The following is a 26259-nucleotide window of genomic DNA, read 5'->3' as shown; positions in this document are numbered from 1 at the left end:
GTTGGGTGAGCATTCAATGTTAATGAATCAACAATATATGTCAAATAGTGTCGTTAGCAGAAACAGGGTTATGTACTGATTGGTTGATGAAAATGTTGTGATCAGAGACTTGATGGAACCTATCACTGCATTTCTTCTAGGAGCAAGCATTTAATATTTGCTAATTCAGTGTTTGCAATAACTCTACAGAACTTCTCTGAATAATAACACTTGACTGTGTCTGTGTACCTATCTGCCCCATCCATCAGTTTATGTTATTTTTTTGGATGCTTTTCACATTAAATCAGTCATCAGTAGCCATTGGACCTAAATATTTCTGCATACATATCATTAACTAGTGCTCAATATTTTATGGTCTTTTTTTTTTTTTTTTTTAATTGTGACGGGTTCAGGGCAGCCCTGGTGGCTCAGTGGTTTAGCGCTGCCTTCAGCCCAGGGTGTGATCCTGGAGATCCAGGATGGAGTCCCACGTCGGGCTCCCTGTATGGAGCCTGCTTCTCCCTCTGCCCGTGTCTCTCTGCCTCTCTCTTTGTGTGTCTCTCATGAATAAATAAAAATCTTAAAAAAAATAAATGTGAGGGGTTCAGGGACACCAGGATGGCTCAAGTAGTTGAGCATTTGCCTTTGGCTCAGGGCATGATCCCGGGTCTGGGGATCCAGTCCCGCATCAGGCTCCCCACAGATAGCCTGCTTCTCTCTATGTCTCTGTCTCTCTCTGTATCTCTCATGAATAAATAAAATCTTAACAAAACTGAGGGGTTCAAATACAATGAAATGAACAAATTTCAGCACATTATTTGAGAAATTCTGACACCTGTATAACCCAGTGCTTATCAAAATATCAGTCATTAATACTTTAACCCCAGAAAGTTAAAAAGATAATTTTACTAGATATGTATCTAAATATCTGCCTTACTGGATATGTATCTAAACATTTTTAATCCCTTCTCCCCACATAGGAGCATACTTTCCAGTGGCTGTATAAAAGTTCACATTGGAATTAAATCCTTATGTAGTTAACTGCTCTCTTTTGATGGATATTCAGATTAGTTTATGCTTTCTAGAAATTTGTCCAGGAAGGCAGATGCAGCAGGGCAAAGGGGAATTTCCAAGGCCGAGGGGACTCAGTGGAAAGGGAAAAGGGAAGGCTAACAGAGTACTGTTCTTTTGAAGAACAAAGTTGGTTCCAGCTTTAGAGCTTTTATACTTGCTGTTTTCTCTGCCCAATGTGCTCTTTTCTATGATTTTTGAAAAGCTGGCTCCTCCTCATCCTTCAGATCTCAGTTCAAATGCTACCTCCTCAGAGAAGGTGACCATCCCAGCTACAGTGGCCTCTTTTCTCTCTCTCTTTTAAAAAAATATTTTATTTATTTTTAAAAGATTTTATTTATTCATGAGAGACACACACACACACAGAGACACAGGCAGAGGGAGAAGCAGGTTCCGTGCAGGGAGCCCGATGCGGGACTCGATCCTGAGCCCTGGGAGGAAGGCAGGCACTAAAGTGCTGAGCCACCCAGGGATCCCCCCAAAATATTTTATTTAAATTCAATTTGCCTCCCCTTCTTTTCTCTCTTAATATCACTCTATGTCCTTTAGGACGCACTTCAGTTTGTAATTATTTTTGCCTCTTTCGTTGTTTCATGTATCCCAGACTGCTGTCTTCAGGAAGGCAGGACCAAGTCTGTCTTATTCACTGTTATCTCCAGCCCTGGCCTGGAGCACTATAATTCATCAGGTGTTTGGGAAATGAATGAATGGCTCCGGGTGCTGGTGTGGGGGGGCCAGTGGGGATGTTTGGGCGCTCAGCACAGTCTCTGAAGAGTCAGAAGAGGGTTGGGGACTGAGCCCAGCAAGCTGGGGGCTCCCCTCCAAAGCGGGTTCTGGCACAAAGCAGGCTCTGCGCGGTTGGCATGGATGCCCCTCAGGGCAGCCTCTCTCCCACTTCTCTGGGCCCAACGGAGGGTGTTCGCGAAGGCAGGCCGAAGCCCTGACCTGCCCTCCTCCATCTCGCTCTGAACGCGCAGGGTTCCGGCCGAGGCGCAGGGGCGGCGGCGGCGATGCCGGACCCCGCGGCGCACCTGCCCTTCTTCTACGGCAGCATCTCGCGCGCCGAGGCCGAGGAGCACCTGAAGCTGGCGGGCATGGCCGACGGGCTCTTCCTGCTGCGCCAGTGCCTGCGCTCGCTGGGCGGCTACGTGCTCTCCCTCGTGCACAACGTGCGCTTCCACCACTTCCCCATCGAGCGCCAGCTCAACGGCACCTACGCCATCGCCGGCGGCAAGGCGCACTGCGGCCCCGCCGAGCTCTGCGAGTTCTACTCGCGCGACCCCGACGGGCTGCCCTGCAACCTGCGCAAGCCGTGCAACCGGCCGTCCGGGCTCGAGCCGCAGCCCGGGGTCTTCGACTGCCTGCGCGACGCCATGGTGCGCGACTACGTGCGCCAGACGTGGAAGCTGGAGGTGAGAACGCGGGGCGGGGGGCCTCGGGGAGGCGGGCGGGTCCCGGGGGCGGGGCGGGGCGGGGGGCGGGGCCGGGAGGTGGGCGGGCCCTGGGGGCGGGGGCGGGCGGCTCCTGGGGGCGGGGCCGGGAGGTGGGCGGGCCCTGGGGGCGGGGAGGGGGCGGACCCCGGGGCGGGGCCGGGAGGTCGGCCTGGTTGTGAGCTCGTCCCGGAGCCTAGAGAGCCTCGGAGCCGTGGGGGGCGAGGTGGGGGAGCCGTTGTCTTCAACAGCTTGTGCTTTGATGGGGATCCCTGGGTAGCTCAGCGGTTTGGCGCCTGCCTTTGGCCCAGGGCGCGATCCCGGAGTCCCGGGATCGAGTCCCGGGATCGAGTCCCGCGTAGGGCTCCCGGCATGGAGCCTGCTTCTCCCTGTGCCTCTCTTTCTCTCTCGCTCCCTCTTTCTCTCTGTCTATCATGAATAAATAAATAAATAAATATTAAAAAAAAAAACAAAACCAGCTTGTGCTTTGCAGTACCGCGCCAGAGTTGGAAGTTGGAAGCTGGAAGCTGGAGGGGTGGGTGGGAGCGGGACCTAGGAGGAGGCTTCCGAGGGCGGGGCCTGAGCGATGCCTTGGTGCTAGACTGTGCTAGACCTGGAGGTCTGGACTGGGGGCGGAGCCTGAGGACGCTGGGGGCGCTGCCTGCGGAACAACCAGTGCCAGATTGTCAAGCTGGAGATGAGTTTGGGGTCGCCTGTCATGGCCCTGGTTGGGTGGGAGATGGGGGCGGGGCGCTCTCCTCAACAGGCTGAAGGACTCACCCTAGGGTCTCTCGGGACAGAGACAATTAAGAAAGTCCAGGAGAGGGATCCCTGGGTGGCGCAGCGGTTTGGTGCCTGCCTTTGGCCCAGGGCGTGATCCTGGAGACCTGGGATCGAGTCCCACGTCGGGCTCCCGGTGCATGGAGCCTGCTTGTGTCTCTGCCTCTCTCTCTCTCTCTCTCTCTGACTATCATAAAAAAAAAAAAAAAAAGAAAGTCCAGGAGATGGAAGAGGCTTCCTGTGGTCGCACTCTTGGTGACAGTTACAAGTCTTGTCATCTACCCTTCTCTAGGGCGAGGCCCTGGAGCAGGCCATCATCAGCCAGGCTCCCCAGGTGGAGAAGCTCATTGCCACGACAGCTCATGAGCGGATGCCCTGGTACCACAGCAGCCTGACACGCGAGGAGGCAGAGCGCAAACTCTATTCGGGCTCGCAGACCGACGGCAAGTTCCTGTATGTGGGCCTTGAGGCTTGGGGCTTTGGGGTGGTAGGCTGGAGCTTGTTGGCTGGAATACTGGAGGGTGCTGCAGACCTCAGGGTGCAGATGGACCATGAAGGGGTACACCTGTGCTAACACACACAGGGGGGTTGTGTGTTTCTGAGTGTGGGAAGGGGCATAATATGGGAAGGGATCTGCAGTGGTTAGGATGCCAGAGCTGGACTGCCTGGGGAACAATCCAGACTCTGCTACTTACCAGCTGCCGACGCTGGGCAAGTGGCTGAACTTCTGCCTACTTCCATTTCCTCTCCTCCATTCAACAAATATTTACCGAACACCTACTATGTGCCAAGCACTGTTTCAGGCACTGAGGACATGACAATGAACAAAACAGACATAAATCCCTGTCATTGTGGAGCAGGAAGACCAAACATGATGAATCAATACAGTATAGTCTGGATAGTAAATCAGATTCTGCTACTTATCAGCGGCTCTCCCCATCGTACCTCAGCTTTGGCCTCTTTTGCATCTTAATCTTCCATGGAAAATGTTTGACAATGATTCCACTGCCTCAAGAAAAAGATTTCCAGACTTTCTGCAGAGTTTATGACAGTTAATTGGTCTACTGAGGTAAGAGGAGTGTCAGAAGAGCCAGGGCCAATGGGTTAGACCAGCTGTGGAGGCCTTGGATGTCAAGCTTGAAGCCACAGAGGCAGGTTGGGCCAGAATGGGCCACGGGAGGTGGAAGCTGAGGGAGCTGGGCTTGGGTACCGTGTAGAGACTGAGCTGGCACTGAAGTTCAGAAGCAGTTGGAGCAGTGACATTATCAGGGATGGTGACTCATGCTGGGTGATGTCAAGAGACCAGAAGCAGCTACTTTGAGCCAGACTGTTGGAAAATTAGGCAAGGCATGCTTTAGACAGAGGCTGTTGTAGATTCTTCTTGCAGTTCCTGTAGTCAAGAACTGCTTTCTCAGTATGGGGATAGTTAGGGGGCTGAAGGTCAAAGCTGTAGGCATAGAACCTTGCATGGGCCCGGGGGGAAGGGAACACTCTTGGTGGATCCTGATGCCTGTTACAAGTCCAGGACAGGTACAGTTCTGAGATAAGAGTATAGGGTGTGATGGAAAGATGTATGCCACTCAGGCCTGGAATTAAGACCAGGGCCATGCGTGCTGTTGACCACACTTCAGAGCTGCTGAAAAGTGGTTGAGATTGTACTTCATGCTGTTTCCTGCCAAAACTTTCTGTGTAATCGCAGGGCTTATGGTTATGAGTTGATTCAACTTGAAAAGAAACCTGACCCCCACAAAGGGCCTTTAAGAGTATATTTTTAAGTGTTTCCTAACCTCTTCTGGATCACAGACCCCCTTTGGGAATCTTACTGAAGCTGAACCCCTTTCTGAACCCCAAAACATGTTCACCCCAGAGATTTTGTGTACAGCTACAGGAGATCTTAGTTGAGCCTGATCCTTATTCTTGGAGCTCTTTTCAGGTTAAGAACTTATGATATATTCAGTTGTCTCTTTTTACATATGAGGAGACTGAGACAGAGGATCAGTGACTTGCTCAGGGCAGCACAGATAATCGTGTGATGGAGCTGGCTGTCGTTCCTATTAGCAATTAACTGAGTCAGAAATGGATCTGAATCCAACCCTACTGTTAACCAGCTATGCAGGAGATGTGCTCCTATGCCTCAGTTTCTTCAACTGCAGAATAGAACCTACCATGTGGGGAATGCTGTAAAGATTAAGTGACAACTGTGTGAAGAATTTAGAACCACTATCTCAGTAAATGGTAGCTCTTATCTTTACCACTATTATCAGGTTCCATATATTCCTAAGTGGAGATCCACCTGAATTTCTTAGCTGGGACTTCTAGCTTAAGTTCAAGTTTGAACTGTGAGGACAAAGTACTGCTACCACCTACTGTTTTCTTGGTAAATTAAGTAGAATTTGTGGCACTGAAATATATATGGTGACCATACCCATGTCTGCCTATGTGGTTATTATGTGTGAATTGGTCATTGTTCTTTTAAGGACTTGCGAATCTCTTTCCAAAGAGAGCATTATCAGTTAGGCTTTGCTATATAATAAACCATCCTAAGGTGTTACATCTTAAAACAACATCACTTATTCACCCTTGATTCGGTGGGTTGGCAGCTTGGGCTTAGCTCAACTGGGTGATTCTTGTGCTGATTTCTTTTGAGCTCACTCATGTGCCTGTAGTCAGATGCAGTGGGGTGTTGACTGGGGCCTGATGGTATAGGATGGCCTCACGGACATGTCTGGTAGTTGGTAGGCTGGGATGCGTTGGTTTTCCTTCATGTGGCTTCTCCAACAGGTTAATCTGGACTCATTCCCATGGTGGTGGCAGGGTTGCCAGGAAAAGCAGGAGAGGGCAAGCAGGCCCAGTGCTCAACCACTTTCCAAGCCTCTCCTCCTGCCATGTTTGCTAATGTCTTATTGGCCAAAGCGAGTCATGTGGTCAGGTCCTGATTCAGGAGCTACAGAATGACACTCCATCAACTGATGGGAAGGAATGCCTGATATTGTGGTGGTATTTTCAATATTCCATACACATTTGCCAGTGAGCACTAGGTGTTGAGTTTCTGCTGCCAGTTCAGAATTTAAGGTTTTGACCTGGGGAGATTTTTTTCACTTCTCAGAAGAAGAGAATTAGTAATTGGAGACCATAACTTCCAGGCTAGTCCACCAGTCTACTTATGGAAGTGCCTTCTTTTCTGTGGGGCATTTGCTTTTTAGTTTGTTGTGGGCTCTCTTCTTCGTCCTTTGGTGCTCCCCTATCACCCTGTACTCTGGTTTCTTATCTCTTCATGTACCCCTGACTGCTGTGGGCTAGCCTGGGAACTGTATCATCCTTCACTGCCTTGTTCTCTGGGGAACTTGCTGCTCCTCTGTACCACTATCAGGTTTTGCCGTGGCAATTTAGAGGATATTTTCCATCCCTCTGGTCTAAGGAAGGGATTGATTATGAGGTGGGCTCACATCTCTTTTGTATCATTGTATCCCTGCCCTTAGAACAATACCTGGCGCATGGTTCACACTCAGTAAACATTTGTCTGATAAATGAACATCCATGGGCAGGGCCCAAGTCCTGTCAGAGAGCTTACAGCATCTGCAGGCCATCCTGTTGCCTATTCCCTGCTGCCTGCCACCAGCCAACTCTTCCGTACCTCAGTGCACTTCCTAAGATTATTGGTCAGCTGCCTACAACTTGTTCTACAAGTCCCAAGACCTCCAGGACCAGTTGCTGACCATTCTCCATTGGAAATTTTCACTTAATTTTGGAATAGAACCTTGTGTCAGTGACTGCAAACAAATGTTTTGTGGGAGATGTTGATTGGTTTCACCGTGGGAGGAGAGGGTACCAGCATCTAGCTCTAAGTTGTTGTGTGTGTGTGTGTGTGTGTGTGTGTGTGTGTGTTGGGGGGCGGTTAGACTGGTTCATGTACGTGGAGCTGTGTGTGAGCAGACAGGTTCTTACACACAAAACCACCATCTTTGAGGGGTTCAACTCTCATTCATAAGCAAGGAAGATTTGCTTATTTATTTTAGCAAATTTCCAGCAGAGGACAATCAAGGGTCTCATTCTGTCAAAGGGCAGTCTATTACAGTGACTAGTGGATCTGTTGTCATGATGAGGAGACTTATTCTGATCTGTGCACAGGTGCCCCAGGAGCTAGAGTTGTGGTTACTTCTGTTGTTTTTCATGTCAAAATGGCTTTCTCTCCCCAAGAGAATATTTTAAGTCTACTTGCATAGATTTGTGTGTCCTCTGTGAGTGGCTGTGTGTCTACCACAGATGGCCAAATATCCCTCCAATGGATGGTCAGGTATCCCCTGTGGGTGGCTGAGTGTCCCCTATGGAAGGCCGCATACTCAGCCATAGAGGACCAGGTGTCTGCTTGTGGGTGGCTCAGAGTTCTCCTCTGGATGGCCAGGTGTTCAGCTGTGGGTAGCTGAATATCAGGCTATTCAGGGCTGAGTGTCCACTGTGGGAAGGCCAGGATTCCCCTGTGGATGGTCACATGTTGGCCCTTGGACAAGTGTGTCTCCCTGTGGACACTGCCATCCTCTTCTCATTCTCCTCCTCCACCCCACTGCACCCCACCAGCCTGTTACCAGCCGGTCTGTAGGTTAAGTCGGGCCTGACCTTGGCGCCCCTAGTCCCTGCCACTTCTCCATGAGACCATCAGGGGCAGAGCCCATGGTCGTATGTGTGTGTGCAAGAGTATGCATGGAAACTGGGCCCAGCAGGGGTCACCACCAGAGAGGCCCAGGTGATTATAGGAGTGACATCCCCTCTTTCCCCTTGCCAGGTTGAGGCCCCGGAAGGAGCAGGGCACGTATGCACTGTCCCTGATCTATGGGAAAACAGTGTACCACTACCTCATCAGCCAGGACAAGGCAGGCAAATACTGTATTCCTGAGGGGACCAAGTTTGACACGCTCTGGCAGGTAAGCTGCCCATCTACCTTGTTGATGGGGGCGTTGCTTAGGGATCTGAGGAAGAGAGGAGTCTTGACCCTGACACTGCCTCCCTGCAGCTGGTAGAGTACCTGAAGCTAAAGGCAGATGGGCTCATCTACTGCCTGAAGGACGCTTGCCCCAACACCAACGCCAGCTCAGGTAAGTGGGTGGTGAGGGACGAGAGGTGAGTGAGAGACCCTGTGCCCCACCCTCTCACTGTCCCTTCTGCTCCTCCAGAGGCTGCTGCTCCCACACTTCCAGCCCACCCATCCACGTTCACCCAAGTGAGTTAGCTGGCATCTCAGGGTTGGGTCCTGAGGGATGGAGCTGGGCAGGTGGGTGGTGGGTCCTCTTCCCAGGGTGAGGCTGGGATGGAGAGTAGGATTGCCGTGGAACAGAAGGTCCCCCCAGTGCTGTCCCTGTGAGTCCTCTAAGAATATGGGTCTAAGGGCCCAGTGCCCTCAGCTCGAACCCTGCTGACCTTGCTGACCTCATGATCTTCAGGCTCACAGGCGGATTGACACCCTCAACTCAGATGGATACACCCCTGAACCAGGTAAGCTGACAGAGGTAGAGGTGTGCGTGTGGGGTTCATGCCAGGCTAGATCAAGGTCCCTGGCTTGGCCCTGGGGTGTGGCAGGGGAGGAATATGGGTCAGGCCTGACTTGTGGCAATTGGCTTGATTTGCTCTGTGCAAACCCTGTGCCTGTATACATCCGCATGGGTGCGCATCCAGCATGCCTGCCTGTGTGCATGTACATGGGGTACATGTGGACATGCAGGGGCATACATCTGGCCATGCCTGGGTCACCTGGGCTACAGACACACATTTGTTCAGCATCTACTACGTGCCAGTCACACTTCATGCTCGTGTGACTGTGCTTATGGAATGTTTCTGACATGCCATATAAGGCAGTTATGGCAATTCTTCTTATCTTTAAGATGAGAAAGGAGGGTGACTAGCTTAATAAGGTCCTGCAGTTAGGCAGTAGTGGGGGTGGGATTTGAGCCCAAGTTCCTGAGATGCCCTGCTGCAGATGCTAATGTGTTTGATGTGTAGATGCAAGGAGGTCCCTATGTGCGCAGAGAACACACATGGTTGCATGTGCACATGGAGGCTCATCTTGGAGTGCTTGTCAACATGGCTATGTGGTGCATCCACAGACGCGGGCAGGCATTGACATGTCAGTGAATACACTCAAGGACAAGATATGCATCCTCCAGCTGGCACACTAACAGTTACTACTCATGCAGACACGCCTTTGGACCCCATCATACACAGAGACGTGGGTGAATGTATATGTGGGTGCATATGTGTGAACACACAGGAGCACACGTGGTCACCTGTTGCACAGAGATGCACGTGCCTTTGGGATCCACTTGAACATTTCTTCCCAGCTCACCCACAGATGAGACCAGGAACACACACGAGTGCACATGTGTACATGAACACATACACATACCCATGTGCCTGGGCATACTCTGGATGGTGCGCCACTGTCTGGGGTGTATGCTCTGTGGGTGCCAAGGCTGCCATGACTTCCTCGTTCCCCTGCCTCATCCCACTCCCTCATCCTGACTTGGGAGTGCATGGCTGTGTGTATGTGCCCAGCACGCCTAGCATCCTCAGAGAAAGCACAGTCAATGCCCATGGACACGAGTGTGTATGAGAGCCCCTACAGCGATCCTGAGGAGCTCAAGGACAAGAAGCTCTTCCTGAAGCGTGAGAACCTCCTCATGGCTGACATAGAACTCGGCTGTGGCAACTTTGGCTCAGTACGCCAGGGCGTCTACCGCATGCGCAAGTATGGCCACCTCTGCCATAGATTGGGGAACTCCTGTTGGGGGGGTGCAGAGGAGGGGAGTGGACTCACCACACCTTGGAGGTTGGAGCCAGGATGTGATATCCAGGATGGGACACACACCCTGGGCCAGGAGAGACTACACGCTAGGGGGTGACCTGGGAGGCTCAGGGACAAGCACTGGAGAGTGTGGGAGAGGCAGGCCTGGGGCAGGGAGAAGTGGGCTAGCTGTGGTTGCAACAGAGGCCTCACCCATCCCAGGAGAGCTGCAGAGGGTCCCCCTTGTCCCCTTAGGTTGACTGCTCACTGGATACAGGCCGCCTCTGGGGAGGGTAACTCTGAAGTGTTTCAGTAGGGGCGGTCCTTGGTGAGGGCGTTGGCCATGAGCTGTTCTAGCCAAAGCTCCTGGCAGCTAAGGAAGTGTGTGCCTGGGCCCTGACGGGAGAGCCAGGTGACAAACCACAGTATCCACCACATATGTCTGGAGAGAGGAGAGGCAGGCTGGGTGGACATGAGGGGCTGAGAAGGCCCCTGCTGACTCTGGTGCCCACCCTGGCAGGAAGCAGATTGATGTGGCCATCAAGGTGCTGAAGCATAGCACGGAGAAGACAGACAAGGATGAGATGATGCGTGAGGCACAGATCATGCACCAGCTGGACAACCCCTACATTGTGCGGCTCATCGGTGTCTGCCAGGCCGAGGCCCTCATGCTCGTCATGGAGATGGCGGGCGGTGGGCCCCTGCACAAGTTCCTGCTTGGGAAGAAGTGAGCCCCAGGGTGGGCTGGGTGTTTGGAGCTTGTGGGCCTAGCAGGTTCATCCATCCACTTATGAATGTGCCCCACCCAGGAGCACACTCATTTCCGCATGACTCCTGCCACCCCTGCACACCCTGACATCCACACTCACACCCACAAAGCAGAGCTGTTAACAGCACAGATGTCCTTATGCTTCAAACTCTCACCGTCACAGACATGATCTTTGACACTCACTGAGACATGTGCCCATCCACTCACATTCTCACTGGTGCATGTGCATTTGTGGTATACCCTGGCTTATGCATTCAGTTATTCCACAAGTGTTTACTGGGCAATTTCTCTGAAAGAGGGACTATTACCAGCCCCAGGGATTCATCTTTGAACAAAAGAGACAAAGATCTCTGTCCTGTATCCTGGTTGGGGAAGAGAGGTTTTCATGAATAATTATAATACAACATAGAGTATGTTGGAAAATATTTACTATAAAAAAGAGGACTGGAAGTGTCAGGGTGGGAGATGAAAAGTGAGAAGGTGAGGTTTGTAAACTAAAGTGGAGCTGTGGAGGAAGAGCGGTCCAGGCAGAGGGCACAGCCAGTACAAAAGCCCTGAGGCTGTCTTTGCCCAGGGTAGTGGAGGAACTGTGAGGAAGGCTCCGTGCCTGCAACAGAGCACATGAAGAGGAGAGAGGGAGAAAGGGCTGATGTGGGTAGGAAGGTGGGAGGGCAGATCGTGCAGGGCCTTATGGGCCCTGGGGAGACCTTGGACTTTTACCCGAAGTGAGGTGGGAGCCCTAGGAGGCTCTGAGTGGAGAAGTGGCAGGACTTGACTCCTGTGTGAGGAGGACAGACCACAGGGGCGAGGGCAGGGTGACTGTTTTGGTCCAGGCTAATGATGATGAGGGCTGGATCATGGTGGCAGAAGATGAGGTGGGAAGTAGTAGGAGGATTCTGGAGGGATTCCGAAGGCAGAGTTGCCTGTGCTGAGTGCTTCCAACTCAGGTTGGAAGCTGAGTGTGAGAAAGAGTTGCTGACGGCAAGGCTAGTGCTTCTGGCCTAAGTAAATGAAAGGATGTAGCTGCTGGAGAAGAAAGGGGACAGTGGGGAGAGCCAGTTGTGTGTGCATGTGTGTGAACAATCAGGAACTTTGTCTTTACTAATTTTGAGATGCCTATTAGCCCCCTCTGAAGATATATAGAGGCTCAGGTAAATGTGTAAGTTTGGTAACAGTATGTGGGAGCCTCAAAGACTAGATGAAAAGCCTCAAGACTAGATGAGGACAGAGGGTTTTGCCTTTTTGTTCACCTCCCGCCATATCCCCAGCCCTGTGCCTGGCACACAGCAGATGCCCAACAAGCACCTGCTGAACACAGGCTCAGCTGCATCAGAGAAGTGGGCTTTACCCCCTGGGGAACCTGGGCTGCCTCCTCCCAGGTGACCCTGCCTTCCCCTGCACCCCAGGGAGGAGATCCCTATCAGCAATGTGGCAGAGCTGCTGCACCAGGTGTCCATGGGGATGAAGTACCTGGAGGAGAAAAACTTTGTGCACCGTGACCTGGCGGCCCGCAATGTCCTGCTAGTCAACCGGCACTACGCCAAGATCAGTGACTTTGGTCTCTCCAAGGCACTGGGTGCCGACGACAGCTATTACACTGTGAGTCCCCACCCCTCTGGTGCCCAGGTGGATGAGGTTGGTGGGTGGAGGGTCCCCAAGCCCTGCCCTGGCAGCATCTCTCCATTCTCAGGCCCGCTCAGCGGGGAAGTGGCCACTCAAGTGGTATGCGCCCGAGTGCTTCAACTTCCGCAAGTTCTCCAGCCGCAGTGATGTCTGGAGCTACGGGGTCACCATGTGGGAGGCCTTCTCCTATGGCCAGAAGCCCTACAAGGCAGGCAGGGGCAGAGGTGGGTGGGCGGGCAGCTGTGTGGGAAGTGGGGGCGATAAGGGTGAGGTGACCCTAGTACTCACATTGCACTTGGTTCTGGTTTGAGCAGAAGATGAAGGGCCCTGAGGTCATAGCCTTCATTGAGCAGGGCAAGAGGATGGAGTGCCCCCTAGAGTGTCCACCTGAAATGTACACACTCATGAAGGACTGTTGGATCTACAAGTAAGTGCCAGTGGGAGGGAAGGGTACCTGGCTGAACTGACACCTGGGCCTAGGGCTAGAGCTTGTGGTGCCCAAGAGTACAAAACTCATCCCACCCAAGACTCACCCAGTTCACAGCCTTTCCAACACTCAGTACCTTTACTTTCTGCACCCATGCTCAATGCCTCAACACACTGACACTGGGCCAACATCATAACACCCTACCTGTAGACACCTACTGCTCCAGCATCTAAAACCTCAGTCCCCTACCAGCCAACACTCAACACACTGATCCTACAATACCCAAACAAGTCAGTACTCTGTTAACCAAAATATGGTACCAATGGTCAGGGCATGGGATAATACTCCAGTCTAATTCCTCAATCCCCCACCATCCAACACCTATTTACCCTCACAGGCCAACACTATAGCATCCAAAAACTCAATATATTCAAAACCTTCACCCCTGTCTGGTGTTCAAACTCAATACTTGAACACCCCAACTCCTGAAATTATCAATATTTCAACTTCCCATCAGACAATAGGCAACATGCACCCCCAAAAAAGCTATTAGCCTACATTGGGCCATGCAATGCATGGGTATTCTAACATTTGATACCTTTCCTACCCCAACATCCATTATTCCACTGGCCAACACCTCTGACATTGACATCCAAACACCCAAGCCACCCGGTAAATAGATACCCTATTTATGATAAATAATAAATGATCAGTCCATTCAACATGTGTTAACCTGGCCCCCATTGGGAAATAGTACACCAACACCCCAATACTGAAAGAGGCTAGCATCTTTAATAGGCCCAACTTTCCATAAGCTGAACCCACTGTCAATGTTCCAGTGTTCTGCTAGATTAGGAGCAGCATACTTCCATCTGTATAAGCCTGCACCCAGTACTCAAATACACTGGGTCTCAGCATATGTACAGTATCCCAGATCCTCTGGGTTGATAGTTGTTACCCCAACTCCTAATGAATTCAGTTCCCCAAGTCTTCACCTGTTAACACACAACAGGTGGTTCCTCCAACATTCTGTATGTTGGCAGCTCTTCTATTATGTGGTATGGCAACACCTGAATTCTAGTCCTCTCACACCCACGAAACCTCTCCATTACCCCCAAACTCCACCACCCTGACAACCTCATTGATTTTCTAAGCCCCATGCATGTCTACCCTCCAGGTGAAGTTGGGTTGTGGGAATATGGTCAGTGGCTTGGATCTACCCAACCTCCCACAGGTGGGAGGACCGCCCAGACTTCCAAGCTGTGGAGCAGCGCATGCGGGCCTACTATTATAGCGTGGCAAGCAAGGCTGAGGACCTCCCGGGGTGTGGAAAGGGGGTTGAAGCTTCTTCTGTCTGAACTCCAGCCTGCCTGGGGCCTGCAAACCATGATGCCCCAGCTTCAGCCCCATCGTAGGACCTCCAGTTTGGCTGAAGTCAGCTCAGCTCCTCTCCCCAAACCTTACCAGCTGGGCCGTGGTAAGGCAGGTGGTTGAGGCCTCAGGTTCATACTGATCTAGGGTTCCTCACCTGGTTACCTGTCCTCTCCAGTTGGGGGAGGAGGGAAGGCCCGGGAGGGTGGGGTTTTGTAACCTGTTCTTGGGCTAGAATCTACCGAAGAGCCTTGAGCTGAGGGCACATTGCTTACAAGAAGGACCCTCCTTCCTCTGTGTCCTGAGGGGGAAGACTCTGGGAACTCTCAGGTGGCAAGACCTCAGTCATTGTAATAAACTCAGCTTCTCTCTTGTTTGAGTCCCTCATTTTTTCTGGGGTGAAGGGGGAACCAGGAAAGGGGCTAGGTCATTGGAAGGGGTCAAAGAGAAGTGCCTGTAAACAGCTTCTCTTGGGTGTGCTCGAACGTGATCCCCAGGGTCTGGGGGGTCTGGTCTTCCCACTCCTCTGCCCTGAGGACATCCCTGTACTAGTGAGGAGCTATGGCAGAGTGGGGGAACTGAGGCAGGCACACCGCTGGGCCTCAGTTTCCCTGTCTTTGTGGGTTGCATTAGGTGGGTGCTCTCCATGCTGGCTGAATGTTGGTGTCACTTGGAGTGATTTTAACAAATGCCAACCCCTCCTCCTCCCACCCCGGGTCCCAAATTGGTGCATTTTACGTCTTCAGGTGATTCTATCACCCAGCACCCTCATTAGCTGCCCCACCTTCCTCCTTAGACAGTCACAGCTGGGATCTTCATTGCCTGGTGTCCCAAGTGTCAGCTCACTCCTACTGAGAAGTCCTGTCCCCAAGTGCTTGCTGCCTCAGTTTCTCCACGTGGAAAATTGGTATTTGTGCTGCCAAAGCGAGCACTCCCCACGTGGAAAATTGGATGTCAGAGCACAGAACCCAACAGGTTGGGGGAGGTGGAGCCAGGCTCCTGAATTTCTCTTCTGAACGTCTACCCTTTCCTCAGCTGTGATTGGCCCTATCCCTAGTTCCCAGCCATTGTCTCATCCTCTTGGCTTGGCTCTCTAGAGGCATTGGCTCAAGGGCAGCCATGAAACCCACTCTGTGCCAGGGAGAGGCAAAGAGATTTTCTACAGCTTCTGGGAAGGCAAGTTTTCTTTCTTTTTGTTTGTGAAGGTTTAGAAACCCTGTGGCTGTTTTGTGGAACTATGGGGGAAGGGTGGGGTCTTTATCTGTGGGAGTGTGAGGCCCAGGTGGCTAATGCCGATGAGAAGACCCTAGAGCCAGGAACTTGACATGGGGATTATTAGGTACAGGCCTCACTCGGATTTCACCATTTATTGTTGAGTTTTAATAATTTATATGTAAGCCCCATATTAGCATTTTCTTGAATGAGCTTTAATGGTACTCTATGTGGAAATTAATTCAGAGAGCCCCAGTTGTGCCATCAACTCCAGACACACCAAGACTCTGGGCTTTGTGAGTTCATTTGGAGGGTAATTTGTAATTTGCTTTATTTGAGGGTCTCCAAGCACTGTGAGCCAATATCTTTTTGCATTTAGATTCAAAATAGACAAACACTGATTGTAAAGATAAACACACAAACTTGAATTACTTCCATTTTATCATTCTGGGTGACCATTTGGAGATTTTGTGCTTAACGTTTAAAACAGTGAAGCCTTGAAAACCATGACATATAAGACTTTTAGTTGGTAAATGTGCATATTAGTTCATATGCGAACTATATTACTGAATTTGAATGACACCATTAAGACGCAAGCATTGTCTTTAAATTGTTTTAAAACTAACGAGCAAATCAAGAAAAAATATTACATCAATGGCAAGATTCTGTGGCTTCCCGAATTGTGTTTGCAGATATTCAGGTTTTTGTTTTTTTTTTTCAGATTTTATTTATTTGGGATCCCTGGGTGGTGCAGTGGTTTAGCGCCTGCCTTTGGCCCAGGGCGTGATCCTGGAGACCCGGGATCGAATCCCACATCGGGCTCCCAGTGCATGGAGCCTGTTTAAAAAAAAAAAAAGATTTTATTTATTTATTCATGAGAGACAGAGAGAGGCAGAGACATAGGCAGAGGGAGAAGCAGGCTCCTTACGGAAAGCTCGATGCGGGACTTGATCCCAGGACCCAGGGGTCACACCCTGAGCCAAAGGCAGGCGCTCAACCGCTGAGCCACCCAGGTGCTGCTATTTCAGTTTTATTACAACTCACTTGTTAGTGACTGGACAATCATTTGTTATTAGGTTGAGTTTTCTATCAGAAGGGAAGTATATTTTCACTGTCTGTATTTCTTTTATGGTCATCATTATTATTTTTTTATTTTATGATTATTGCTGAAAATAATTTTACTTTATAGGAAGGAATATTTAAAAACGATCCCCTCTAAGTGTCAAATACATAGGGAACTCTATATGTGATGGCAATAAATGTTGAGCCAATGAAAGAAGGTGCAATTCCACGTAGGTACCACCAGGTGCCGCTGTTTTCCAAGCCAAGGGTGTTCAGATCCTCAAATCTGGTCCTTGCTCCGGTTCAGCTTTTGGACATCTCTTCCCAGGCTCCACCCTGGTCTCCAGGCCCCAACTCTTGTCCCGTGCAATCCATTCACCCCAGAACAACTTGCAGGATATTTCCTACCGGCAGCTCCGACCAAGAAATTGCACCCCCTTTTTGGCTTCCCCAAACCTATCCATGCTGACTCTTGCCTCTCCTTGGGCTTTTTGCAATTACTGTTTACTCTGCTGGAGATTCTTTTTTCTCTTCATTTAAAAAAATTATTATTTGATACATTTGAAATGTTATAATTTGTAAATTTAAGGTGTACAGCATGTTACTTTGATACATTTATATGCTGTAATATGATTGCCATCAAAGCAATATTTATCATATTACATCGTAGTACAGTATTATTGACTATACTCACTGTACTGTGCATAAGATGTCTATGGCTTATTCACTACTCATTGCAAGTTTGTACTCTTTGTAAACACCATTGATTGTATTCCCCTGCACCCCCATTCTCTGGTAATCACCATTTTATTCTGTTCTTTACAGGTCTGACTTTTTTAGATTGCACATAATAAGTGATATCAAATAGTACTTGTCTTTCTCTGAATTATCTTGCTTAGCATGATATGCTCAAGGTCCATCCATGTTGTCACAAATGGTGTCTTGGGGTGTAGTTAGTGGAGATCAGCTCCCCCTACATCTTTCTTTCTCCATTACTTGTTCTCTCGTTTTGTTTTCTGTCCATCTTGGTCCATTTCCATCTGGCTCTCTCCATCTGTACCTCTCATTTCCCACCACACTTCACTTCCACTCAAACAAGGACTGGCCTCAGCCTAGACTTCCTGGGTGTAGGAGAGGGGAGCTGAGGGAAATAGTTTCTGATACCTGCTTGTTTACCTTACTATGATGAGCAGCTCATCACCTACCAAGGCAGCCCAGGCTGGTGAGTGGGGTAGAATTTTTAGAATGTTCTTTCAAATGCTGACCCCAAACTGGATCTTTGCCCCTCTCTTCAAGCACCCAATACTACATAGAACTCACCTCTTTCTCCAAAAAGAGATTTCACTCCTCCTATATAATGCTGCAATGTGCTTATTCTGGAAATGTGTGTTATGGGGCAGAGTAACCACTGCTGTGATGGTGGAAGCCCACAGGGCTCTGGGGGTTCAGAAGAGGCTCTTGACCGAGCTGAGAGGGGGTCAGTCTGTGGGCTTCCTATAGGAGGTAATTTCTAAGTTGAATCCCTTGTAAGGTGAGTGAGATTTGGCTGGGGGAGAGGTGAAGAAAGTGTTCCAGGCAGAAGGAACAGTATGTGGAGGTGAGAGAACATGCTTTTGGAAACCAAAAGAGGTTCTGAGTGAGCAGAATGTTGTGTTTGAATGTGGCTGCTGAGGCCAGTAAAGGGACATCCCTGGAGCAATGACCCCTGTGGGAGACAAGTGGCACCTTTTTCTTTTGTATTTCCTCGTGGCTTGCTAGGAAGCAATTCATACTATCCCCTCCCAACCCCACCCCCTAGTTCCAGGTACATGGTTGGCTTCCTGGCATAGAGTGTTGGGTTTTTGTTTTTTTTAGTTTTTAAATTTGAGTATAGTTTACCCACAATGTTACATTAGTTTTGGGTGTACAACATAGTGAATCAACAAGTTTATACTGTAGGCTCTGCTCATCATGAATGTAGCTACTATCTGTCACCATGCAACACTATTACAACATCACTGAGTATATTCCTTATGCTGCTTTCATTCCTGTGACTTATTGATTACATAACTGGAAGCCTGAATCTCCCACTCCCCCTTACCCATTTTCTCCATCCCCCACTCCTTCCCCCCTGGCAGCCATCAATTTGTTCTGTGTTTATGGATCTGATTTTACTGCTGTTTGTTTATTTATTCATTTTTAAAGATTCCACATATAAGTGAAATCATGTAGTGTTGTCTTTCCCAGTCTGACTTATTTCCCTTACTATAGTACCCTCTAGGGCCATCCATGTAGTTACGTATGGCATGATCTCATCCTTTTTTATGACTGTATAATATCGTGTGTGTGTGTGTGTGTGTGACATCTTCGTTATCCATTTTTCTTTTGATGGACACTTGGGCTGCTTCTATATCTTTGCTATTATAAATAATGGTGCAATAAGCATAGGAGTGCATCTATCCTTTTGAATTAGTGTTTTCATTTTCTTTGGGTAAATAGCCAGTAGTGGAATTACTGGATCATATGGCATTTCTATTTTTAATTTTGGGGAGAAACCTCTATACTCTTTTTCCACAATAGCTATACCAATTTACATTCCTACCAACAGTATATGAGAGCTCCCTTTGTGCCACATTCTCACCAACACTTGTTAGTTCTTGTCATTTTGATTTTAGCCATTTTGACAGGTGTAAGGTGATATCTCATTGTGGTTTTGTTTTACATTTCCCTGATGATGAGTGGTGTTGAGCATCTTTTCATGTGTCTGTTGGTCATCTGTATGTCTTTTGGAAAAATATCTGTTCAGGTCCTCTGCCCATTTAAAAATCAGATTATTTGTGTGTGTGTGTTTTGGTGTTGAATAGTACAAATTCTTTATGTATTTTGGATACTAACCCCTTATTGCATATCTCATTTGTAAATACCTTCTATTCAGTAGGTTGCCTTTTTGTTTTGTTCATAATTTCCTTCACTTGCAAAAGCTTCCTATTTTGGTGTAGTCTTAATAGTTTTTTTTTTAATTTTTATTTATTTATGATAGTCACACACACACACAGAGAGAGAGAGAGGCAGAGACATAAGCAGAGGGAGAAGCAGGCTCCATGCACTGGGAGCCCGACGTGGGATTCGATCCAGGGTCTCCAGGATCGCGCCCTGGGCCAAAGGCAGGCGCCAAACCGCTGCGCCACCCAGGGATCCCTAGTCTTAATAGTTTAATTTTGTTTTTGTTTCTCTTGGCAGAGGAGACATATCTAGAAAAATGTTACTATCACCAATATCAGAAATTATTGACTGTACTCTCTTCTAGGAATGTAATGGTCTCCTATCTCATATGTAGTAAGTAGGTCTTTAATCCATCTTGAGTTATTTTTTAGTATGGTGTTAGACAGTGGTCCAGTTTCATTGTTTTACATATAGCTGTCCAGTTTCCCTGTACCATCATCTTTTCCTCATTGCATATTCTTGCCTCCCCTGTCATAGATGAGTTGACCCTATAAGCATGGGATTATTTCTGGGCTATCTGTTCTATTCCATTGATCTGTGTGTCTATTCTTGTACCATTACCATGCTATTTTGATTGCTACAGCTTTGTGGTATGTCTTGAAATCTGGAAGTGTGATACTTTCTGCTTTGTTTTTCTCAAGACTGCTTTACCTATTTGGGGTCTTTTGTGGTTCCACACAAATTTTAGTATTATTTGTTCTAGTTTTGTGAAAAATACAGTTGGTATTTTAATAGAGATTGCATTAAATCAGTAGACTGCTTTGGATACTATGGACATTCTAACAATATGTCTTCTACCAATCCATAATTATGGAATATCTTTTTCTTTGTGTATCCTTCAATTTCTTTCATTGATGTTTTATAGTTTTTAGAGTACAGGTCTTTCATGTCTTTGGTTAAATTTATTCCTAGGTATTTTTATTTTTTTGATGCAATTGTAAGTGGAGTTGTTTTCTTACTATCTCTTTTGCTATTTCATTAGTAGTGTATAGAAATGCTACTGATTTCTGGGTATTAATTTTGTATCCTACAATTTAAATTTATTCTAGTAGTTTTTGGTGGTGTCTTTAGGGTTTTCCTTTTTTAATGTTTTTTCCCCAAGTTTTTATTTAAATTCCACCTAGTTAACATACAGTGTTTGAGTTTGGAGTGTGACATGGGCTCGATCTCATGACCCTGAGGTCATGACCTGAGCCAAAATCAAGAGATGGACTCTCAACCAACTGAGCTATGCAGGTGCCCCTGGATCTCGTGGTTTGTTTTTTTTTATTTTATTTTTTAAAAGATTTTATTTATTCATTCATGACAGAGAGAGAGAGAGAGAGGCAGAGACACAGGCAGAGGGAGAAGCAGGCTCCATGCAGGGAGCCTGATGTTGGGACTCGATCCTGGGACTCCAGAATCATGTCCAGGCTGAAAGCAGATGCTAAACCACTGAGCCACACAGGGATCCCCATGGTTTGTTTTTTTAAAAATCCTTTTGCTACTTTATGTCTTGATTGGAGTATTTAGGCCATTTACATTTTTAAAAAATATGTATTAATTTATTAATTAATTTATTTATTTTAGAGAGAGAGAGAGAGAACACAGAGGGAGAAGGAGAAGCAGATTTCCTCCTGAACAGGGAGCCTGATGCAGGCCTTGATCCTAGGACTCTGGGATCATGACCTGAGCCGAAAGCAGATGCTTAACTAACTGAGCCGCCCAGGTGCCTCAGTGATTTACATTTAAAGTAATTATTTAAAAAAATAATTATTCATAAGTATGTACTTACTACCATTTTGTTATTTGCTTTCTGGTTGTCTTTGTAGTTCTGTTTCTTTCTTCTTTTGCTCTCTTTCTTTGGATTGATGAGCTTCTGTAGTATTATGTTTGGTTTTCTATTTTTTTTAAAAAGATTTAATTTATTTATTCATAAGAGAAAGAGAGAGAAAGAGAAAGAGAGAGAGGTAGAAACACAGGCAGAGGAAGAAGCAGGTTCCATGCAGGGAGCCCAATGTGGGACTTGATCCCAGGACTCCAGGATCACGCCCTGGGCCGAAGGCAGGCGCTAAAATGCTGAGCCACCCAGGGATCCCCCTGGTTTTCTATTTTTTGGTGTGTATTGTTATAGATTTGGGTTTGTGGTTACCATGAAGTTCTTATATAGCATCTTAAGTATATGGCAGTCTGTTATTAATTTGGTGGTCATTTAAATTCAAACACATTCTAAAAAAACTCTTCCTTATTTTTTACTCCCTTCTCCACGTTTTATGTATATATTGTCATAGTTTACATATTTTTATTCATATTTTTCTTACATCTAACTATGGCCATTTCTTTTCCACTAAAGAAGTCCCTTTAACAGTTCTTGTAAGGCCAATGTAATGGTGATAAACTCCTTTATCTTTTGTTTGTCTGGGAAACTCTTTATCTCTCCTTCAAATCTGAATGATAACTTTGCTGGGTAGAATAATTCTCCTCATAGGTTTCTTTTTTTTTTCCTTTTTAGCACTTTGAGTATGTCATGCCACTCCCTTATGGCTTGCAATGTTTCTGCTTAAAATTGGCTGATAGACTTATAGGTTTTCCCTTTTTTGCTTCTCTATTGCTGCTTTTAAAAATTCTTTCTACCTTTAAGGTTTGATGTTTTAGTTATTATGTGTCATGGTGTGGACTTCCTTGGGTTCATCTTATTCAAAACTCTGTGCTTCTTGGACCTAGATGTCTATTTCCTTCTCTATGTAGGGAAGTTTTCAGCTATTATTTCTGCAAATAAGTTTTCTGTCCCCTTTATCCTCCTCCTCCTCCTCCTCCTCTTCTTCTTCGACCCCTATAATGTGATAGCCTATTCACTTGATGTTGTCCATGAGATACCTTAAAATCTATCCTTATTAAAAAAAAATCTGACAAAGCAGGAAAAACTATCCACTGGAAAAAAGACAGTCTCTTCAATGAATGGTGCTGGGAAAATTGGACAGCCAAATGCAGAAGAATGAAACTAGACCATTCTCTTACACCATACACAAAGATAAACTCAAAATTGATGAAAGATCTTAATGTGAGACAAGATTCCATCCAAATCCTAGAAGAGAACACAGGCAACACCCTTTTTGAACTTGGCCACAGCAGCTTCTTGCAAGATACATCCATAAAGGCAAGGGAAGCAAAAACAAAAATGAATTATTGGGACTTAATCAAGATTAAAAGCTTCTGCACAGCAAAAGAAACAATTAATAAAACTTAAAGACAACCTACAGAATGGGAGAAGATATTTGCAAATGACAGATAAAGGGCTAGTATCCAAGATCTATATGGAACTTATTAAACTCAACAGCAAAGAAACAAACAATCCAATCATGAAATGGGCAAAAGACATGAACAGAAATCCCACAGAGGAAGACATAGACATGGCCAACAAGCACATGAGAAAATGCTCCGCATCACTTGCCATCAGGGAAATACAAATCAAAACCACAATGAGATACCACCTCACCCCAGTGAGAATGGGGAAAATTAACAAGACAGGAAACAAGTGTTGGAGAGGATGCGGAGAAGGGGGAATCCTCTTGCACTGTTGGTGGGAATGTGAACTGGTGCAGCCACTCTGGAAAGCTGTGTGGAGGTTCCTCAAAGATTTAAAAATAGAACTGCCCTATGATTCAGCAACTGCACTGCTGGGGATTTACCCCAAAGATACAGATGCAGTGAAATGCCTACACCCCAATGTTTATAGCAGCAATGTCCACAATAGCCAAACTGTGGAAGGAGCCTCGGTGTCCACTGAAAGATGAATGGATAAAGAAGATGTGGTATATGTATACAATGGAATATTATTCAGCCATTAGAAAAAACGAATACCCACCATTTGCTTTGACGTTGATAGAACTGGAGGGTATTATGCTGAGTGAAATAAGTCAATCGGAGAAGGACAAACATTATATGGTCTCATTCATTTGGGGAATATAAAAATTAGTGAAAGGGAAAGGGAATAAAGGGGAAATGCGAGAAAATGAGTGAAAATATCAGTGAGGGTGACAAAACTTGAGAGACACCTAACTTTGGGAAATGAACAAGGGGTAGTGGAAAGGGAGGTGGGTGGGGGGTTGGGGTGACTGGGTGATGGGCACTAAGGGGGGCGCTTGGTGGGTGTTATGCTGTATGTTGGCAAATTGAACTCCAATAAAAAAAAAATCTTCCCTTCCCTTCCCCTTCCTTCCTTCCTTCTCTTCCTCCCTCACCTTCTTCTTTCCTTCCTTCCTTCCTTCCTTCCTTCCTTCCTTCCTTCCTTCCTTCCTTCCTTCACTGTGCAGCTAGAGTGCTTCCATTACCCTTCCTTCCAGATTGCTGATTCATTCATTCTTTTGCATCGACTAGTGAACTGTTGATTCCTTCTACTTTCATTTTAAATTAAAGATATTTATTTATTTGAGAGAGCAAGAGAGAGAGAACAAGCAGTGGGGAGGGACAGAGAGAGAGAGAGAGAGAGGGAGGGAGGGAGGGAGGGAGGGAGGGAGGGATAAACATATTCCCAACACAGGACTTGATCCCAGAATCCAGGGATCATGACCTGAGCTGAAGGCAGACACTTAATTGACTGAGTCACCCAGATGGCCCCCTCTGGTGTATTTTTAAATTTCATTTTGTATTCTTCAAATCTGATTGGTTCTTTTTTATATTTTCTATCTCTTTGTTGAAAGTCTCATTGAGTTCTCCCAGTCTTCCCTCCAGCTCAGTGAGTAACTTTATGATCATTACATTATTTATTTATTTTTTAAAATTTTATTTATTTATTCATGAGACAGAGAGAGAGAGAGAGAGAGAGAGAGAGAGAGGGAGAGAGAGGCAGAGACAGGCAGAGACACAGGCAGAGGGAGAAGCAGACTCCATGCAGGGAGCCTGACGTGGGACTCAATCCCGGGTCTCCAGGATGGCGCCCTGAGCTGAAGGCAGTGCTAAACCACTGAGCCACCATGGCTGCCCTATGATCATTACTTTAAATTCTTTATCAGGAATATTGCTTATCTCTGTTTTACTTATTTGTTCTGAGGTTTTTTTCTTGTTATTTCTTTTAGAGAATATTAATTTGTCTCCCCATTTTGCTTGACTTTCTGTGTTTGTTTCTATAGATTAGGTGGAACAGTTACTTCTTTTAAACTTGAAAGGATGGTCTTGTGTATGATTGTATACTGTGTGTGATTGGTGATTTTGCTGGGTGACTGGAGCTATGGTTACTGTGGGATGGGGATTCTGAGGTCTTCCATGCAGTGGACACCCTATCAAGACAGCTAAAGGTGAAGTGGATGCAGGGCCAGAGTGTCTCAGGTTTATATGTGTTGAGGGTATGCTGGTAGGTAGCTGAAGCTGAAATGAGCTTGGGACATCCCAGGATGCCCTGGCAAGGTGGCTGGAGCTGAAGGGTGTGTGGACCAGGAGGTCTCTGAGCTTTCTTTACAGAGGGTATCTTGGCAAGATAACTGAAACTGAAGAGGGTGCATGCTGGGGGGACCTGGGGCGCTATGCACAGAGGGCACCTTGGCAAGATAGCTGAAGCTGAAGTAGATACAACTGAGATGTTCCAGGATCTTTGCACAAAGTGTTCCCTGAAGAGGTGGCTGGAGATGAGACAGGATATGTGTTGGGAGGTCCTGGTACTCTCTGCACAGGGGGTACACTGGTACGACAGCTAAAGCTAAAATATGTGTGGGCTGGTTTGGTCCCTGGACTCTGCACAAAATGTGCCCTAAGGGGACAGCTAAAGCTGAATTGGGATCACAAATCATGGTTCCAAGGTGTTTAACACACTGTGTGTTTTGACATGGTGACTGGAGCTGAGGCTGGTGTGGATGGGGGTGGTCTGGGGTGCTTTGGACAGTAGGCCCCAGACAGAGCAGCTGGATATGAAGCAGATATCAACAGAGAGGTTCTAGAACACTCTGTACTAGAAATGCCCTAGCAAGCTATTTGAAGCCAAAGTAGTGTGGGCTTGGAATGTTCCAGGGTGCTTGGCACCTGTGTCACCTTGACATAAAGGGTGGGATTGCAATGGGTGCTAACCAGGGATATCCTGCTGTGTATTACTCTGTGACCACCCTGGTAGGGCAGCTGGGGCTAGCTGGGGCTGGTGTGAGCGATGGGCCCAGGGTTCACTGAGGCAGCAAGCTGGTTTGACTGGCCAGGCTGTGCACTAGTCTACTTTCAAGGTAGGAGGGGAGTGTAGATCATATCTGTCTGCCCCTCCCACCTGGAGAATATTGCAGCCCTTCCCCCACCCCACCATTTGCTGGCTTTTTTATGTTAGTTGCTCTTTTTTTTTTTTTTTTTAAGGTTTTATTTATTTATTCATGAGAAACAGAGAGACAGAGAGGCAGAGACATAGGCAGAGGGAGAAGCAGGCTCCATGCAGGAGGATCATGCCCTGGGCAGAAGGCGGCGCTAAACCGCTGAGCTACCCAGGCTGCCCGCTAGTTGCTCTTTTTAACTACAGCTTTTTTTCTATGCCCAAGAACGGAGGTATCTGTTCCTGATCCTTAGTACTATCCATCCCCACTGCAGTTTGAGGTGTTAGGGGTGAGATTCCCTTTGTTACCATGTGTTTATCTTTCTTGCTGTTCTCTATGTGGTCTCTCCTTATGCAGAAGATGTTCAGTGAACCCTCAGTTCTTCAGGAGGAACTATTCTATAAAAAGGTGCAATTTAGTGTGTTCCAAGAAGGAGGTGAGTTCAGGGTCTTCCTATATCACTATCTTGGACCAGAACTCCTAGCATAGATTTTATCATTTAATCTTTTCAAATTTCAGGC

At 47.4% G+C, this 26259-nt stretch overlaps 1 protein-coding gene across 6 annotated transcripts in view; it reads left to right on the top strand.

The window, feature by feature from the left end:
* ZAP70 (zeta chain of T cell receptor associated protein kinase 70) overlaps positions 1–14596 on the top strand; it is a 31138-nt gene extending 16542 nt beyond the window's left edge. For 5 of the 6 annotated variants that reach the window (XM_038551091.1, XM_038551087.1, XM_038551089.1 and 2 more), the window contains 12 exons: positions 2028–2462; positions 3553–3713; positions 8041–8179; positions 8269–8350; positions 8429–8475; positions 8696–8747; positions 9804–9996; positions 10553–10759; positions 12208–12400; positions 12492–12632; positions 12739–12851; positions 14086–14596. In XM_038551091.1, the coding sequence (XP_038407019.1) occupies positions 2061–2462; positions 3553–3713; positions 8041–8179; positions 8269–8350; positions 8429–8475; positions 8696–8747; positions 9804–9996; positions 10553–10759; positions 12208–12400; positions 12492–12632; positions 12739–12851; positions 14086–14209 (1854 nt within the window). In that variant the 5' untranslated portion in view covers positions 2028–2060 and the 3' untranslated portion in view covers positions 14210–14596. Of the gene's footprint in view, positions 1–2027; positions 2463–3552; positions 3714–8040; positions 8180–8268; positions 8351–8428; positions 8476–8695; positions 8748–9803; positions 9997–10552; positions 10760–12207; positions 12401–12474; positions 12633–12738; positions 12852–14085 lie in introns of all 6 variants that reach the window. The other variant, XR_005365793.1, reaches the window with a different exon arrangement.
* Positions 14597–26259: the final 11663 nt, after the last annotated feature.

This window comes from Canis lupus, chromosome 10, assembly GCF_011100685.1.
Source record: "Canis lupus familiaris isolate Mischka breed German Shepherd chromosome 10, alternate assembly UU_Cfam_GSD_1.0, whole genome shotgun sequence".
NCBI lineage: Eukaryota > Metazoa > Chordata > Mammalia > Carnivora > Canidae > Canis > Canis lupus.
The sequence above is the reverse complement of the archived record's forward strand: the minus strand, read 5'-3'. Positions and strand labels throughout refer to the sequence as shown.